The sequence below is a fragment of the Ambystoma mexicanum genome, chromosome 7q (genome assembly GCF_040938575.1).
Source record: "Ambystoma mexicanum isolate Mex_15411 chromosome 7q, UKY_AmexF1_1, whole genome shotgun sequence".
Lineage (NCBI taxonomy): Eukaryota > Metazoa > Chordata > Amphibia > Caudata > Ambystomatidae > Ambystoma > Ambystoma mexicanum.
The window spans coordinates 56755847-56774806 of NC_090941.1; the positions used below are offsets into that span (position 1 = coordinate 56755847).

At 42.7% G+C, this 18960-nt stretch overlaps 1 protein-coding gene across 5 annotated transcripts in view; it reads right to left on the bottom strand.

Annotated features, from left to right (window-relative positions):
• Positions 1 to 18960, bottom strand: part of FRMPD4 (FERM and PDZ domain containing 4) — a 1539383-nt gene that overhangs the window by 685567 nt on the left and 834856 nt on the right. For all 5 annotated transcript variants that reach the window (XM_069639729.1, XM_069639730.1, XM_069639731.1 and 2 more), the window contains one exon: positions 3122 to 3224. In XM_069639729.1, the coding sequence (XP_069495830.1) occupies positions 3122 to 3224 (103 nt within the window). The remainder of the gene's footprint in view (positions 1 to 3121; positions 3225 to 18960) is intronic.

The window sequence follows — 18960 nt, forward strand, 5'->3', positions numbered from 1 at the left end:
ATGTGGATTGACTTGTTTCCGAGCCATACCACAGTGTAATCCTGTGGACGCACTTACGTGCATTGTGCGCCGGGTACAAAAACATTCCTCCCATTCATTACTACAATGCAAATGTTACCCAAAATGGCGCCCTGTTGCTTCTTAGTAATGAAGAAGTACGTGCATTCTAGTCTTCCTAGAACTAATGTCTACTGCTGCGACAACCTTTTCAAACGGCAAAAAAAATGCTGTTTGAAAAGGTTTCGCTACGACATTAGTATCCCAGGGCTACAAACCCCGGAATACTAATGGCAATAACCGCCAAGCCGGCGGGCCATTACCGCCTAAAGATAATGCCCCGGGGGCCCCCGTTAAGACAGTCGCTACGCACGGGCCTGTAACTTTGGGACTGGGGCATTACCTTAGGCGGTAATGGACCGCCTGCTCGGTTGTTATTGCCATATTAAAGGTTTTTTGGGTTTCAGCTCTTTTCTAAAGATTTTCATGATAATAATAAAAAGGTGGAGAACTTTGACTACAAGCATATCCATTTTCAAAATACTCAGTAGGGCCCAGACACCGGGTCCTGTGAGGTTTTCAGAAGAGCGGAATGATTCAAGAAACTATGCTCAAAGGGAGGAGATTATTCTTAAGAGGCTCTTACACAGAATTACAAACGGCTGTTTTTCAAACGCCCGCTTACTCAATGAATTTTAGCTGTATCAGGAGCATATAAAAACGCGTTAACTAAAATTAATCATAAAACAGTTCTCTTTATGATTCCTTTGATGGTCACATATATATAAAGAAAAGATTATCACACAGATAGCAAATCATACAATACAAATCCGGTCACCAGAATATTCCAGACAACTCTTAACGACACACTGTAAAGAGAACATGGGCATTAAAAGGCACGTTAGACTAAAGTTAATATAACCTTAAGGACTGAGGGAGGAGTCATTCTCGCGGGATAGTGAACCATCCAAAAGTCATGGCCTTCGGCTAAATCAGGCCCCTCCATTGCCATGTACTTTTCATTCCCTCCAGTTCTCACCATCGTCCACTTGCCCTTCTGCTCTTCCATCTGTAGGCACTGTCCCCTTTGACAAAACTAGGATTGGCAGACCCAGGAATAACCTGTGTTGGGATTTTGAGGACACTACCTTCTCCCAAAACCAAACAACAGCCCATGACTAAAATAATGTGCACATCTCAAACCCCTCTCACCACCACACATTTATTAAAGGCACTTGCTGTTTGAGTAGCAATACTGTGCCACTCAGCCCTCAGTCTCTAGTATTTTGTGCCCCAATACTGGCTTACCCATCCACACCAGCAAGACTCAAATTAGCACATTGGAGTCTACACGGATGCAAGCGCAAAGTCCTTCCCCATCGAGAACCATGCTCCAAGCCTCTCCTCCACACACTCCTCATCAGATACCCCAGGCGGAGGCATTGTTTACCAACCTGTGGGCTCGTTTTGTGTGGGTAGTACACAATGGTGGTATGTAGCGCAATATTAAATATTATTTGCATTTTAATTTCTAGTGTCACCATGGAAAACATCTAGATTATTTCCTCCTATATAAGTATACATATTTACAATTAAACGAATACGTTGACCTAAATGGCAATTTGTTTTTTTATTTACAATGGCAAAGACAGCTCACTCATCTCACTAGACCGGTTGATAGCCTTGAACACTTTTGATCATCGCCTCCTTCTCTCAATACTCAGTAGTCAGCTTCTAATTGTTTACCTCTGATGCGCTACTTTAAGATATTTTTCTGCACGTGTTCATAACATCAAAATTCAAATAAGGATAGACAGAAAAACTGTTATTTTTCACACGAGTATCCTTCATCGGTGCAGGACATCTACTTACATTTGGATACATAACCACTAGTTGAAGCTAAAAAGTAACAAAATAAGCAGCTGCAATAAATAATTACAGATTAAATGATCACATTCGATCTCCATCCTCTTCAGTTTCACCAAATCGTACTCCAATGTTGAAGGCCTTGACCTCTGCCTCCAGTTCATATCTCATAGACACACCTGAAAAAATGTAATTCCTTCAAGCCCTCAAGAGAATCCTCCCCGACCTGATGTTCATCAACTACAACCAACAAAACGTGCTTTCTTCCATCTGGGCTTTCACCCTCTAAAATTGCCCAAACCATCCTCTCTGAAAGTGCGTGGCATCTCCCTCAAACGTGAGTCCTCACTGGCCTCTCTGGTAAATTATGAATTACTGCTGCTTCTTTCACCTTGAAAGCATCCAGATGATCCTTACAACACCAAAAACCTGAATGTAATCCATGTCCTTAGCTCAACTATATTCGACGACATCATCAGTACAGAAGCATTTGATATGCCTATACCATCTCATTGTTTCCCTCAGGAGAAATGAACTCATCTCTGCACCGCTTTATCCACCCTCGGTGGGCTTCCAGTTACTACACAAATTCAAGTCAAATCAATGGGCCTCATTACAAGTCCGGCGGTAGCCGTGCCGGAAAAAACGGCAGGCTGCTGCCGGACCCGACATACCATTCCGCCTCCATGATTGCCGGAATCACTGGGGCATTACAACCCTGGTGACCCGATAATTCTGGAGGCAAATTCCGTAAATCCCCATTCTCCTGCTTCCAAACTCCGGAACTGCCTTTCCAGGTCGATCCCGAACATGCACAACCAGACGGCCTTCTAGAAATTCCTATAGACTTGATTCTTTGATAACTTTATTCACACCCAATGCTAATTCACCCTCAGCCACCTTCTTGAATACAGTACCAAGAGACTACCTCAGTGGTGAAAAATGATAATAATGGTTATTATAAAAGCGATTTTCATATTCACAACTCACTATATGAGGTTTTTAGATTGTGTCTGAGAGCTCAACATTGTAATTTCATTTCTAAAGAACCATTACTTAGCATCGCCGTGACATTGGATTTAATTACATAGGTACCTCAATCACTTACTTGCACTAAGCAGCAAATGATTAAAACATTTACAATACACGGGCTGAAGAGAGGCGCCGCGCCACTCCCACCACAGCCTGCGTGCACTGCTGGGACTAGGGCCCAAGGATTCGCCCTGCGTCACTGCAGAGAAGAAGATGGATCAAGTACCTGACAAGGTCGATAACTCGCTCCCTCGGCGCATTGCTGACTGACTCATCATTTATCATGACGATTTGATCTCCGGGGACCAGCTTCCCTTCAGAAGGGCCACCTGCGGGCAAAGAAGAGTTAAGCACACGTTAGTCCATCATCGCTCCTGTTAGGAAGACGCAGAAGAACCAGAATGCAGCTGTTTCTTGCAAACAAGGAACAGTCGTTAATTAGCGAGTTTAAGATTAGAACGAACAGGGCATCTAATTTGAATTTGTTGATCAGTGTGACATTCAAGAAACCTATACATCGGTGTTGGCTGCCAGCATCAATATTTGGTCAACGAAAGCGCACATATTTGTCAGTTGTTTAAAGCAAATTAAAGCAAATTTCTCATGAAACACACGCTCGAGCAAAATGAAGTGCCTACCCTTTAAGTGGCATAAAATAAACACTTAGCACGCATACATGCACCGCTTTACTTGCAGCATGTATCACCACAATGTATAGGTGCTATCGGCATTAAGCAATTGGAAATGCATCTTCTAGCGTATCCATAGCAACGCTCAAAGAAATGTATGAAACCATTGCTAAATTGTTTGACTATTGTATTGCTGGCATGTCACACTGGCTTGGGTGCATGAGGCGGAGACATTATTACCCAGTGCTTGTGCAGCCAATCAGGTTACATAGATGATGGACTGAATCCTGCGATAATGGCCCACGTTAGGAGTGTGCTGATGGTTGCTCCACCATGCTTCCCCGCTTCTATTAAAATCCTTCTCCTCCTGCCCTCCTTAAAGATTCCCATGCCGAAGAAAAACCAAATCCCTGCCTGGCCGCCTCTTCACCACTGTCATCTGCTCCTCCGCTACCACGACAGATCACCAGGAAAACTGTGCACCCTTTCCTATCTATGTACCAGATCACCATTTTGACTGTATTTGGATTTGTGAAAAAATAGTTTGCATGCTATACACAAGCTATTTATCTATAAAAAATAAAATCACCACTAGCCCCACAGATGTGATGACGGGATGCTTATGGTGTTAGCAGATGCAGCTGCTGCTAGATTACACATCCGTTAAAGGCCCTAAACCTGCACAGCCGGCCCCACTTCAAGAGGTGGAGTCAAGTAGCCCCATCAAATGCTCCACCCCCATGCTGCCTATATGTTGGGAACAGGAAATGCAACACGTGCAGTGCCAGTAAGGATGCCTGTACCGCAGAAAATCCTGGGAACAAGGTATCCATTAAGAAAACCGTCTATGCATTCACAAAGAAATAATGGCCTTTTGGACAGAGTCCTGGAAGAAATGTGAAAATGAGTAAAAGACAAGACTAATGACATCATGTGAAGCAGAGCTGACGCACCCAGAAAAGATGAATGAGATAAAAGAACACAGGCATTCTAAATACTCAAAAGAGGAGGTGATAAAGATGAGCAACATTTCAAGCTCATGCTACCGAAATGCTGAAGAAAATACAAAGCAGTTTACTCTTGTACAGATGCAGTAACGCAAGTAGAGAAAGTGATATTGAGGCTGGCTATGTAGTGAATAGTTTGCAGCGATGCGCCAACGTATATACATAGGGATGTATAGAACCTGGATATTTCACGATGCACTTTAGCAAGGCCTGAAATCCCATGATTGGAAAGAGTTTTCAGCGTGGTGCAGTTGGAAAATTACTGATGACAAAGGACAAATTTAAGAAAGGCTTGGCTGGTCCATAACCAAGAAGTCAAGACCACCGTGAGTCTGGTTGTCCATTCAGTAGTTACATCATGGAACATGAGAAAGAAACAAACTTCTCTGTGAGGTGGAATGAAAAAAACACTGAAGGCATCAAGAGTTCATCATTTAATAGAACAATTGTGTCTTTAATAGAACAAAAGGTTTGAGAATGTGGCCTCCCAGTCACATGGTCAGATCAAAATAGACATTGGGCCGAACTACACGGAAACCAAGAAAATACTCCCTTTATTTCTCAGGCACAGAGAGCTTCTGCAAGGCCGAGTTCAAAGCCTTAATTGACTGGCAGACTGCAAGATTGATGATAGATGTTAATAATAATAATAATAATTTGGTATTTATATAGCGCTACGAACCCTCAGGTATCAGAGCGCTGCTTATTATTACCCACGGTGTGTGGTGCTCATTTATCGACCTCGGAAGGATGAAACGCTGAGTTTGGCGCTGCCGGGATTCAAACCTGCATTCGCAGGCTCTGTACTGATGTCAAAGCGAGCGCTCTACTCGCTGTGCCACTATGGTGGGCTAATTAGGAAGGCAGGCATGATCACACCAACCTTCCCCGCACCTGGAGTGGTAGCCTGCATGCTGCTAGCATGTGGAATATTCCAGAAGGGTACAAAGGTGCCAAACCAATAGTAGGGGGTCACGCATCAAAGAGCTCTATAGCTTGTATAACCAATAAAGAGTCAAGTATTATTATGATACGGAAGATTCCTTTCACTTGGGATGGCCTTAGTTGTCCACCTGACAGTGGAGACCCAATCACTTCCCCCGTCAGTATAGAACGTATACTTAGATGTTCCCTGTAAACCTATCACATCCCCAAGTAGGTTTTTGTAGTTTTGTTTGTTATTTTTTTGGTTTTGGGCCAAAAATTAAGAATCTACTGCACACTGTACTAGTTACATAGTTAGTGTGTGCGTGGGGTCACCACAGTAGCCAAGCTGCATGATGTTGGGCGGCCAAGCATTATAAGTGGAGGCGCATACGCAGGTACTCGTATAAATAAAATTATGCCCTTACCTGTTTGTGTAATTAGTAACTATGCATCTCCCAATGGTGCCAAATTCCCGCTGTTATCAGTGCTGTATGGTGTGAAAAGGCTGGGTTCCTATGTGTAGAAGAGCTGACGTGGTTGCTCGTTTCTCTTAAGTGGCTACACGGGCTGCTGCCGAATACATACTCTGAAGGGAGAGGTCCTGTGCGTATAAATAGTAACAGTTAATTCCCCAACAGTGCCAAGATCCTGCTATCATTGCTTGTGTGAGCTTGTCAGTTAAATAGCTCCACGGGCTGCTGCCGAACAATTACTCAAAGAGTGACTTTGCTAACAGACTCACAATATGTGGAAACGGTTCCCACACGGTACTATTTTGGGTCAACATCAAGAAGTATTGTGTAAAAGTGCAGGGCAGCACAAATACTATGTAACTAGTACAGTGTGCAGTGGATTAATTTCACCGCCCTGTTCTTTTTAGAACTCCGATCGGATTTTCCGACTCGGTCCATTTCTGGGTGAGTCTCTACTCCAAGCCTACCTCTTCCGATTCATCCGGTTTACAGACCTGCAGCGGGTAAGAGCTATCTCTCCTGTTTTTTACCTAATCTACAAAGAGTACAGACTTACTCAGCTTCTCATGTACTCCTTGTCTGGTCATTATTCACAGATTTGACCTGCAATGTAAAATATTTTTCCCTCTTTCTTCTGACGACTTGAACCTTCAGATTGTTGCCTCTGTGCAACCCATTACGGTAAGATCCGTGATCACTTAGGGGCTAATTCATGGAATTAATTGCGCCAAAAAACGGGGATTTGTGCGCCATCCTGCCTGCAAATCCCCATTTGTTAAACAGGGATTTTCAGGCAGAATGGCACACAAATCCCTGTTTTTCGGTGCGAATAATTCCATGAATCAGCCCCATAGTCTCCCTAGAGAGACATTCAAATACAGCATTCATAGCTCTTAAAATTGCTTCATTTATTTTGAAACCCACACACTCCTGACCTCCTTTTCTGTCGATTTTTCTGACAGATTACATATGATTCCTCATGTGTACAATCCCCCGTCCTGATGAAGGCCGACCAAATGACAGCTACACAAGGATAGCTTTGAGGCTGAAACACAGTTGTGTTGACCCTTTTTTGTGTCACAATATTTCACTATCATACAGTCTGGTCCAGTGAACTATACACCTTGTATCACAATTGCACTTTTGTTGCTCATGTCATCCCTCACGAGGGACCATAGAGAATGTGATTGCTGTTAATTCTAACCCAAAGAATCTATTTGGGACGAACATTTATGTGCTATGTTATGTACATTATATGTATTTTATTGAGTGTCCTATGTTTGCCTCATGTATATATAACATATGCTCATTATGTAGTAAATCATAATCAAAAGTAGCAGTCATCGTCACCATTTGTTTGCTTTCTGACTAGCAGGAGCTAGTGTTCTTTTCCTTGGGTTTCATTACCTTGCTCAATTGTGTCTTATAAATGGTTTACCTACCTGGGTAGAGCAGGGCCTTAACTAGGTGCCCTTCTTTTAAAATGGTTTTGTAGTTTGCCATGTAGTGTGATGTCACTTATGATGAGTTTTGACTATAAAAGTTGTATTTTTTATAACATGCGCTGAGAGAAATCGAGCAAACGTCTGTTGATGTCCATTGTAACTCCCTGTTTTAGAAAATTGCAAATAAAACAGACTAACTTTTGCCAACTTCCTGAGTCTGTTTGATTATTGATGTTTGAGTAAATTCTGCATCCCCATCCATCTCAAACTATTGCTACCTCGTCTTAAAGGGCCCTCGTTAACTGGGTTCATGCGGTAGCAGTGGATGGTTTCGATCTATCGACCTCTAGGTTATGGGCCCAGTAGGCTTTTAAGAGTCTCGGAAATATTGGCTGTCCTCCGCCATTTAGCTGGAGGTCCACAAAGCTCCCTGTGTATAGCGGCCGAGAATCAAAATCATGCAAGAAAAACAGAGCAGGTGGGATGGGTCCCCCTTTCACGGAATTCTTCTCCTGGTTTCTACAGGCAGCTGAGCGGACCGAAGGCTAAGGTGGCCGGTTGAGGAGGAGACGATCCCGAGGGTCAGGAGCTGAAAAGCGAATGGTGAGTAGATTGAGAGAGGTGACAAAAATAATTGTGTACTAAATGGGAAAATGATCATGGGGAAAGAATAACAGACAGTTGGTTGGGTATTTGAGTTAATGACAAGAGCGTCAAGTAGAAGTATTTAGTTGTGGACGAGGAGCGATCCATAAGATAAGCCCAGAATCCTACATCAAGGACGTATATAAGGAGTTGTTTTAAAACCTATACTGATATGTAGGCTACAAACAGATATATCGGTTAAAGAAAACAATTTCTCAGATATATAGGTGTAAGCTCCCTAGTTTGACCTCGGGTGCCGGAAAAAGGATCTATGAGATTGAACATTTTGTGATCACATCTGTAGTCTTAACCTGTTTCGATGCTTTGTTAGAAGGTATCAGAGTGGTTGCTCTATCTACTGATTTATATCTGGACATGCTACTCCTAATGTTCTCTCTAGTGTAACCTCTTTTACTGAATCTATCAGCCAATAAATCACTTTCCATAATGAAATGTTGATCTCTGCTCCAGTTTCTGCGGCCCTAAAAAATTCCCCCCCAGAAATCAAGATTTCGTCATGGAATCTGATTTATTGGCTGATAGATTCAGTCAAAGAGGTCAACCACTGTGATAGCTTCTAACAAAGCATCGAAACAGGTTAAGACTACAGATGTGATCACAAAATGTTCAAGAGACTCCCATTGCCAATATAAACTTCTGCAAAGGCATTTGAACATCCTTCTTTTAGAAAAGGACATTAGACCTTTTATTGCTGACAAGCTTAAATTTGTTTGTACAAAAGCATAAACTATCAGAGACAGAGTAAGCCCATCATGTTTTGAACCCACGAAAGATAAACAAGAGAGAGATACTACATGGCTCAGTCCAACAACTGGCTTCCACAAATGTGGTAACTGTTCCATGTGCAGGTTTGCACATAAAACAGTACTGAATTTACAGACCAGAATGCTTAAAAACTTTTGATAAAGGATTTTATAAATTGCTCTACCACTTTTGTTGTGTATGCGCTAATTTGTATATGTGGTAATATTTTTGTAGGTTCAACAATCAGACAACTCTCTGTCAGGATTAGGGAGCACATGGCAAGCTTGAATAGTCAAGATCCTTGCCTTCAGTTTGCACTCTATTGGAAAACCGCACATCAATTGAGCTATAAGGATGACTTACGTTTTATTGGTTTGATGAGAGTCAAGAAGGGTAAAAGGAGTGTCAAAATCCAACTGAAACTAAGGCAATTGAAATCCAAGTGCATCTGCCTCCTGCGATGTACTGGGGATTGCTTAAATACTGATCACGAGATGTATGTTTATGATCTAAGGGCAAAAGCGTGTTAACTCTGTCATATACTAATAATAGTAGTATAACCTGTAGGTGCTGATGGGTGCACTGACGACGTGACTGTGGTGACACAGTTTGGCCCCACAGAAAGAAAAAGAAAGTGCAGCGAACACCACATGGTCCTGAACTAATACTTAATCCTTACTGACGAGACAAAAAGGGATGCATATTCACCTGACATAATGAGTTTTGATATGCCTGATGTGAAAGAGAAAATGGTTGTGATGATGGTTGTGAATGAAAGCCTTAATCACTTATCGCAAACGCAGCTAATGGAAATTCAGGGTGAAGCCCCACAGGAAGAGAAAGTCCTGTGGACACAGTGGGGGTGTTCTTTATCCCCTTCTGAGGAACTGTGGTCACAAGACAGCACTGGTAAACCAGTGATGCCTGTAGCCTTATTATAGGTGGTATTTGAACAGCTACACTACCCGGCGTATGCCACTAGGGAGAGCCTCACAGCAACCATTGCGGAGCACTGGTTCATACCGAACCTGCTAGAACACGTTGCTTTTCATGTAGTAAATTGCATTGTATGTCAAAGGTTTACTGCTGGGCACATGCTGCGAAAAGTCAGAGGAGTAATTCTTCGACCCTATGGTCCTTTTCAGCATTTACATATTGACTATGTTGACATGCTACAGCTCTATAATAGATACAGGATACAGGATAGTGGTGGTGTGCCCCTTTTCTAGGTGGTACGAGGTCAGTCCATGCACACACCCTGATGCCATTTGCACTGTGAAGTTCTTAGTCCGATAAGTGTTTCCTAGATTGGGAATATGTGAAGAGCAGAGATCAGATAATGGCCCCCATTTTGTGAATGAGGTGTTCGAGAAATTTGCTTTTTGATTGGTATAAAACACACGTTTTCTTCTGCTTATCACTCACAAGTGAATAGGATATGCGAGAGACTCAACGGTCTGCTCAAAGAGAGAATAGCCAAATTGAAGTTAACACTGAAAAAGGGGTGGCTGCACTGCCTGCCCCTTGCATTATATGCATTGAGAAAATAGCCCGGCTCTGACCACCACTTCACACCCCACGTATTAGTCACAGGGAGGCATATGAGAATACCTCTAACTCCTCCATCGAGGACTAGAAGTGATGCCCAGCCAACTGCAGAATTGTTAGGTGATGAGCTACGTGTGTAATTAACATGTATGATGGCTAGTATCTCTGTCAATTCAATAACGTCAAGCGGACAGGGTGTCGGTCTCAGAACACAGATGAAGACCATACAGCAACCAGAGTTCAAGGATTATTTGCACCTATACTTTTTCCTGGAGATAAGGTACTAACCAGGAACTTCACAAGAAACTGGCATGAGCCTAGATTTAGCGGCCCTTTCATTGTGGAAGATATCACTCCATTAGCAGTCAACGTCTTAGGAAGAAAAGCTTGGATCCACCAAGGTGATGTGAAAGTCTATGCTTCAGAGGTTGCCGCACCCCAACCCATTCGAAAGCAAGTCAAGGAGAGGAAGTTCAGCACATGCAGACTCGATCGATGACAAGGAAGAAGGAAGCAGAAACTGTCCACTCTTTGGGGGTGCCTATGGTAGTCACCAATGTTGATATACACAGAGTACTTCTTGCTGTCTTAATATTTACACTCAGAACTTACCCTGCTCTTGTTGGGAGGAGCACTGACATACGTACTTTTCTCCAGGATCCTAAGAATGGCCCGACTATTAGACGCTTACTGGCAGCAATAATAATGCAGATGAGACTATTACCTTAGCATCTTACTGGAAGTACAGATGGTCCTGTCTAATGATGATGCCCACAAACTACTTGCTATGATCTTTTACTATTTGCTTCAAGTTCATCCCTATCTTGTTTGGCAAGATACCAACACCTTTGTGTTCATGACAGATCCTATAAACCGTCCAGCTGTCAGCCAGTTACCTGCGGAAATCGTTGAACAAATTCAACAGCTACCAGAGCATCTCATGAGTTTGCCTGAATAAAAAGAGTTTTGCCTTCCTTAAAAGTAATCAAATGCAAACAAACAGGTGGTGCATACAGCATATTGCAGGTCCAGAGAGTGAGCAGAGTCAACGACAAGTGGAGAGGTGTTGATGGTGGGCCTCATGTACTTGTGTATAATATATGTCTGCTCCATGTTTATCAATGTTTATCTGATTCAGCTAATTCACACTGTGTATTTCATTGGTCCCAAGAAAGCAGTCGTCCCATTGATTCTTCCCACTCCATTTACCTTGGCAGAACTAGACATTGTGAGACAGCTAAGGCCTAATGTAATTTTCCCTACCCCAGTAGAGGTATCTACACATGTGACACATTACCCAATGCTTCCCTTTGGAGGGAGGTCCGTTTTTGATTTACTTTATTGCCATTATAGGGAGAATTGTTTAGCAAGAATGAAACAGAGACCTGAGAGAAGTACAAGTGAGGATGATTATGAATTGAATGATTATTTGGACAGTACAGCACATTTGGGGAACAACATGTGGTATCCGCACATGAAAGAGGTGGGAAAGAGACTTCTGAGGAGGATTGCTATGTATGCACACTCCTGCCCTATGCTATGGGCAAGTCTAAGATATTCATAGCCATTGAAATAGATGTTCAAATGTCTCATTGCCTTACAAACGGTCAATTCCAGGGTCAAACAGCATCTCTGATATGGGTAACAGAATGATCAGCACCAGATGAAGATGACTATGTGCAAGATATAAAGAGAAGAGAAAGAGCATACACCAGAAATTATGTGATAAGATATGAACAGCCTGGCATGAAGGGAGGAGGAATTAAATGGGAAATAAACAGGCCACTCAATTGTCAAGGAACAAATGATGAAGAGGTTCGAAAGATGTAAAGAAAGAGGCTAGATGCAGATCAGGGGAACAGTGCTTTCTCCAGAAGGATGGGAAGAAGGTGAGGTTATTTGCAAAGCACATGCAACACAGGGATCGCACAAATCAGCTGTAGAAAACACAGAATGATTGTGCAAACCTCTATGGGCAAAGATTGCAAAGCTTCTGACATGGGTTCAAGACAAAGGAGGCCTATTGCAGATAATGCCTTTGGCTAGTGCAGAACTATGTTTCAGAAACAATGGCACGAGAAAAGTTGGAGAGAACCAGCAATGCGAACAAATCTTTGATGTGCCAGGAATGAAGGACAGGATAGCTGTGAAAATTGATCACTATTGGGCCTGTGAATCCACAGCTTTCATGAAGCTGCCCAGAGATTGGGGAGGACTATTCTTTATAGTGATTGTTCATGTTCCAGCATTGGTGATCCCAAAAAGTGACCTGAACCTTGGTGAATTTCCAAAGGCAGATGCTGACCTCAAGAAGAAGAAATCTGCCGAGCTCTTCAATCGGATGAAGAGGGAGAACGATTTCTCAGCTAAGTCAATAGAAGCTTTTGATGCCCTTCCATTTGAACACAGATTGTTCAGTCAGACTTCATCAATATTCATGGCGATCTTTATGTCCAGTATCCAGAAGGCAGCAAATACTAAATGGTTACAAATATCCAGATGGGAGCTTTTACAGATGATCAACACCACGATAAAGGGATTCAATGCTATCAAGGAGGAGCTGAGAGCCATAAGACTGATGACCCTTCAGAACAGATATGTCCTGGACATGATCAGAGCTATGGATGGAGGTGTTTGTGCAAAAATCAGAGAATCATGTTGTACGTTCATACCTTCTCATGATGACGAGAAAGGCACCTTGAGAGAGGCCATAACGTTGCTGACAAACCTACACGTCAATATGGAAGATGAAGTGGAAGACATTGGTGGTGACAGCTGGTTTGGGTCGATTTTCTCATGGGTTCCACAATCGATGGCGAACACTTTCAAGTTAATTGAAGCCCTGTTGGTGATGATTATGTTTGGATTCTGTGTGATCAGGATAATAACCGCACAATGCAAGAAGACTGCAAAGAAAGCAGTAGGAATGAAGATTGTAATTGATGTTGAATCAGGATGTGAACCTAAAGAGCTGAAAAATGAAGAAATCAGAGACTGCATAAAGGCCAGAATTCATGTACCTGACGGAAAGAAGTTCCTGTACCCAAGGAACCACAATAAGTATGTGGGAAGATGGATCTACTGCAGTCCCAATGGACAATGTATGTTTATGACCTGGAGTGTTGATGAGCATGTGAAATCAGCAGGATACTTGAAAGGAGTCATAAAGAAATGGGTCCCAAAGAAGCATTTCTTCAGACGAGGATGTCTTGATGAGATGACTGATGAGAGAGTGGTCGATGAATCACCCAGAGGGGGGAGTGTAGAGGTGGAGTCATGTACCCCATCAAAAGCTCCGCCCCCATGCTGCCTATATGTTGGGAACTGGAAACTGCAACACATGCAGTACCAGTAAGGATGCCTGTACCACAAAAAATATCTGGAAACAAGGTATCCATTAAGAAAACCATATATGCATTCACAAAGAAATAATGGCCTTTTGGACAGAGTCACAGAAGAAGTGGGTAAATGAGCAAAAGAGAAGACTGGTGACCTCATGCGGAGCAGAGCTGACGCACACAGAAAAGATGAACGAGGTAAAAGAACACAGACATTCTATAAGCTCTGAAGAGGAGGTGATACAGATTAACAACATTTTGGGCTCGAGATGAAGATGCTCATTCCACAGAAATGCTGAAGAAAATAAAAAGCAGTTTACACGTGTACATACGCAGTAACGCAAGTACACAAAGTGATCTTGAGGCTGGCTACATAGTGAATAGTTTGCGGTGATGCACCAATATATATACATAGGAAGGTATAGAACCTGGATATTCCACAAAGCACTTTAGCAAGGCCTGAAACTCTGTGATTGGAAAGAGTTTTCAGGATGGCGCAGTTGGAAAATTACTGGTGGTGAAGGAGAAATTCAAAAAAGGCTTGGCTTGCCCAGCACCATGAAGTCAAGTCCACCGTGAGCCTGGTTGTCCATCCAGTAGTTACATGGACCGTGAGAAAAAAACACACTTCTGTGTGAGGTGGAATGAAAAAACATTGAAGGCATCAAGAGTACATCATTTAATAGAATTAAATGGTGCAAAAGGCTTGAAAATGTGGTCTACCAGTCACATGGTCAGATCAAAATAGACATTGGGTCGAGCTACACCGACACCAAGAAGATACTCCCTTAATTTCCTATTCACAGAGAGCTTCTGCAAGGCCGAGTTCAAAGCCTTAATTGACTGGCAGACCGCAAGAGTGATGATAGATGTTGGGCTAAATGTGAGGGGAGGCATGATCACGCCAACCTTCTCCGCACCTGGTGTGGTAGCCTGCATGCTGCTAGCATGTGCAATATTCCAGAAGGGTACAAAGGTGCCAAACCAATAGTAGGGGGCCACGTATCAAAGAGCCCTATAGTTTGTATAACCAATAAAGTGTTGAGTATTATTATAACATGGAAGAAGACTTGCACTTGGGATGGGCTTAGTTGTCCACCTAACAGTACAGACCCAATCACTTTCCCCGTCAGTATGGAATGTATACTTAGATGTTCCCTGTAATCCAATCACATCGCCAAGTAGGATTTTGTAGTTTGCCACATAGTGTGACATCACTTATAACGATTTTTTACCATAAATGTCGTGTTTTTTATAACATGCGCTGAGAGAAATCGAGACAAACGGCCGTTGATGTCCGTTGTAACTCCCTGTTTTAGACAATTGCAAATAAAATAGACTAACTTTTGCCAACTTCCTTAGTCAGTTTGCTTATTGATGTTTGAGTAAATTCTGCATCTCCACCTGTCTTAAAGTGTTGCTCCTATCTCAAAGGGCCTTAGGTAACTGCATTCACGCTCCATTGCGTCATTAATGTAAGCCATCAGGCTGATGCCAACAAGGCCAGCCCACCGTGTCTGCGTTAACACATCATTACAGCTGTGCCATGAATATTTGTAACTTCTAACTTGTCCACATTATGTTCACCTAAATAAGCAGTGTTATTTTTCCCCAGTGGTGAAAATCATCCAGGAGAAAGTTAGACAGTGGAAGTTAAATCGTGGCGATTGACTGTCAATTATGGTTTCATCTTTTGTTCAATATATATATTGGACCTTTGAGTGAGTGAGATTTCTCTTGGTAGAGTGGAATTTCATAATTTTGGCCCCTACATATTCTCTTTTTATAGCCAATCAGAGAGGCCAAATTATGCTGGCCATATGATTGACACAGAACATACCATCCATCTTTTGTCCCAATCCTTCATGTAAATGATATTCTCATATATTCAGCTTTTCTGACTGGGTTGAACTTTGTCACATAAGAGATGCTAGGAGCTGTAGTCAAGCCTGAGAACCATGGAAAAACTGGGCCACTGTTCTGCTCTGTCTGTTGGCGCGTAGATTTTGTACCTGCTCATTGACTATACCTGCAATCAAAAATAATAAAAGGTACATGACAAATGGAACATAGTACCTGACAAAATTTTGGAAATACCAAATGCAATATTCACCTGTGTAATTTCGCACTACTGCAGCAAAATACAACGCCTGACTCGTAATGAGGCCCAATGTGCCTTCAAACACTTTTAAGCAGTACAGCTTCCCCACACACAACACTGAACACAACACTGAAGTAAGTACGTAGCCTGTTTTATTTGCCTTCTTTTGCATTGAAATGATAAAGACAAGTAGAACGGCGCTGACCCTTAACGCCTGATTACAGACATCTGTGCATCAAGTTAAGTCCCGAAATGCACACTATTTATGTAGCCGTGTCTAAATACTTAGATAATTCTAAATTCATTCTGAGTGATAGATATGGTTTGCATCCCTAATCATGGGGATATCTGACACTAAAGAACCAAAGTTCATGTGTGACTGACAGAATCTGTAGTGCAAGAGTGAAGTGTACATGATTTGTAAGTATGATGCATGCGGCTCTTCTGTGCATTTTTTTTTTCATATTGTCCCCTGACACTGGACACACAAAGACATATATAGGGAGACAATGTGGCAGACATAACTGGGAACTGGTGTAGCATACATCATTTCCCCCTGTGACTGCAGGGGCAGAGTTCAGCAGCAAAGCATCCCCAGTCCACCTCCGTTCGTGTATCAAAACATACAGGAACTGCACTTCTGTTACATGCAAAGACCTTCCGAATTAGGCAAACACAATGCCCACTCTGTGCTTTGACAGTGCTAACAGTACATCAAGACAGAAGTGGGCCAATTACATGATAGCCTCCTGTGGGTGCTTCATCTTTGGAATCCTAAAAGCCTTCCTTTCAATCTAAGCATAACACTTCACAGACCCACCCCACTGAGTAATTGAATTAGGAAGCACACCTTTGAAATATGATCCTACGGAGAATAACGTATCTGTATACAACTAGCCACCAACACTATCTGACTACTATGTGTAGGGCATTCACAGGAGGTTGTGCCAGAGTTAGTTTCAGATCATCAAATCATAAACTGAGATCTTTTTCAAAGGACCAAGAGTATCGACAGTGTGTCACTTTAGATTATCCTTTAACTTTGGGGAGAATCCAACCCCACTTCCAGTAAGCAAGGGAGATCATTACAGATCATTTTCTTTATAAAGAACTGTAGGCAGTAATTGTAAAGGATTGCAATCTAGTAAGGGTGTAGAAGCCCTAGCTTTTTATTTTTGTGTTATAGAATAACATGATGTAGGTAATCCGTCCCAGAAATGTTAGTGTGCTAATCGGACATCCTCTAACAATGATCCATGCCAAAAGCATCGTGCACACGTCTGCTACTGCATCAGTCTCCTGATCTGCAGCACCTACCCTTCTGTGGCACAGAGCAGGTTGATATGTCACATGTGCCTTGTTTGACAGCTATGGTGACACTCAGTCACTGCAGTAAGAGGTTGTGTTTAATACCTGCACCTTTGACCTAAAAACATGATAAGTGTTGCCCTCTCTGTCGGGTAGCAAGGTACTCTCTAAGAATAACCGTACCTGGTTTTGGTATGGTGACTGATAGAGCGCACAATTATTAAAGCCACATCAAATTAGGCTCACATTCCTTTCAACCCTGTGAGCTCATACCAGCTATGCAAGGCTATATGTGTTCATGGCCAGACCTCCTTGCTTGGCTTCTGCAATAAAGAAAAAAGACAGCAAGACCATCCTTTTTGATTCTCAGGGTGGTTGGGTAACACCTTCCTCCAGACCAGGAGACTCTCAGCAGGAGAGCTTCGGGGCACCATGCTTCAAGAGACAAACCCATAACAAAGGCCAGCCTCACACCAGGGTGTTGCATACCACAGGTTTTTGCAGCTGCGGCTTGGGAAGGGGCATGGTTACAGTAGCCAGAAATAGCTGAAGAGAACTGAGATAATGCTTTGCCATCTTGCTTTTCTGTGGTTCTCTCTCTTCTTCAAGTCTCCTCAATCTCCTGCTCAACAAAGTACTATGGGTATGATGCAGGAAGGCAAGGTTAACTTGACACTGCAACAGAGATTGGCCCCCTTATAGCAGGCTTGTGTTTGCCAAATCAAAAGTGTTTTTTTAACTTCATAAGAAAGAGATCTCCACTGGTTACCCAATTCATTTTGGACTTACATCAAGACAAAACAAATTCATTCTATTTCTATTGGGTGTGCAGTCCATTCAGAAGTCCCCCAGTTGTGAGGTGAAGATAGAGTTGTTCTAATGCAGAACAAGCTCTGTCCCCTAACCATCCGCAGATTACATTTGCAGTTGCTGCTTTTGAACCAAGGGATGCATTCTTCTGGCTGCACCAGTATCCAGGCTCCTCACTGAAGGTGAAGGAATCCTGCAGGTGCCAGCTATACTCCCAGGACTATGAGTGAAAAGAAAACAGACTCACCTTGTCTTCGAGCCCATGGCTTGGGACTCGCACCACCAGAGGAGCCAAAGTAGCAGGATTCCAGTGTTCCGCTGCTTCAAACCATCTTTGAGTCTGTGTCAATGGCATTGGAAACCTTCAGGAACCATGGTGCTGTTTTTGGCACTCTCTTCAAGCCTTGAAACTGCTGTTTGCTTTATCAAACTAGCTTGCCACCACATTGCACCAGCAGAGTTCATCGCCGCTATGGCTCCAACAAGAAGTGAACCGCTGCAGTTGTCTTTGAACTGCTTTATCTTTGAATACTATCTCAAAAGCACTATTGCATTGAATAAACCCTGACCCAAACCGCTGAAAGCATTCTTTCACCTGTAAACCAGACCCATTGTCTCAAAGTGGCTTCACCGTGAAACCTAACCTGGTGGACTCTTTGAACCACACCATTCGGGTGCTGCATCAAACTGCAAGGAACTTCAAATCAAAACCACCTTGATGCCAACTTGATACTTGGAACACAGCAACTTGACGTATTTGAACCCAATTTGACCCACACGAACAGAGCTGAGAAAACCAGGTCAATAATGTCAATACACCAAGGAGAGGCTACGGTACCTTTGAGAGGCTAAGTTCACTGGTCCACCTTTGGGACCATAGCGACTGATAATTCAGGATATTTGCACCATTATCTCAAAGGCATATCATTTACATGTTGGTTTAAATGTGAAGGAAATATATTTAAGGCAGATCATTTTATTGCAAGAACTCCCACATTAGTTCAAAGGCTCCATTAGCCATATTCCCTTTGTGGGAGTGTCCAGCAGGGTTTCAGGAAGGTGTTCCTTC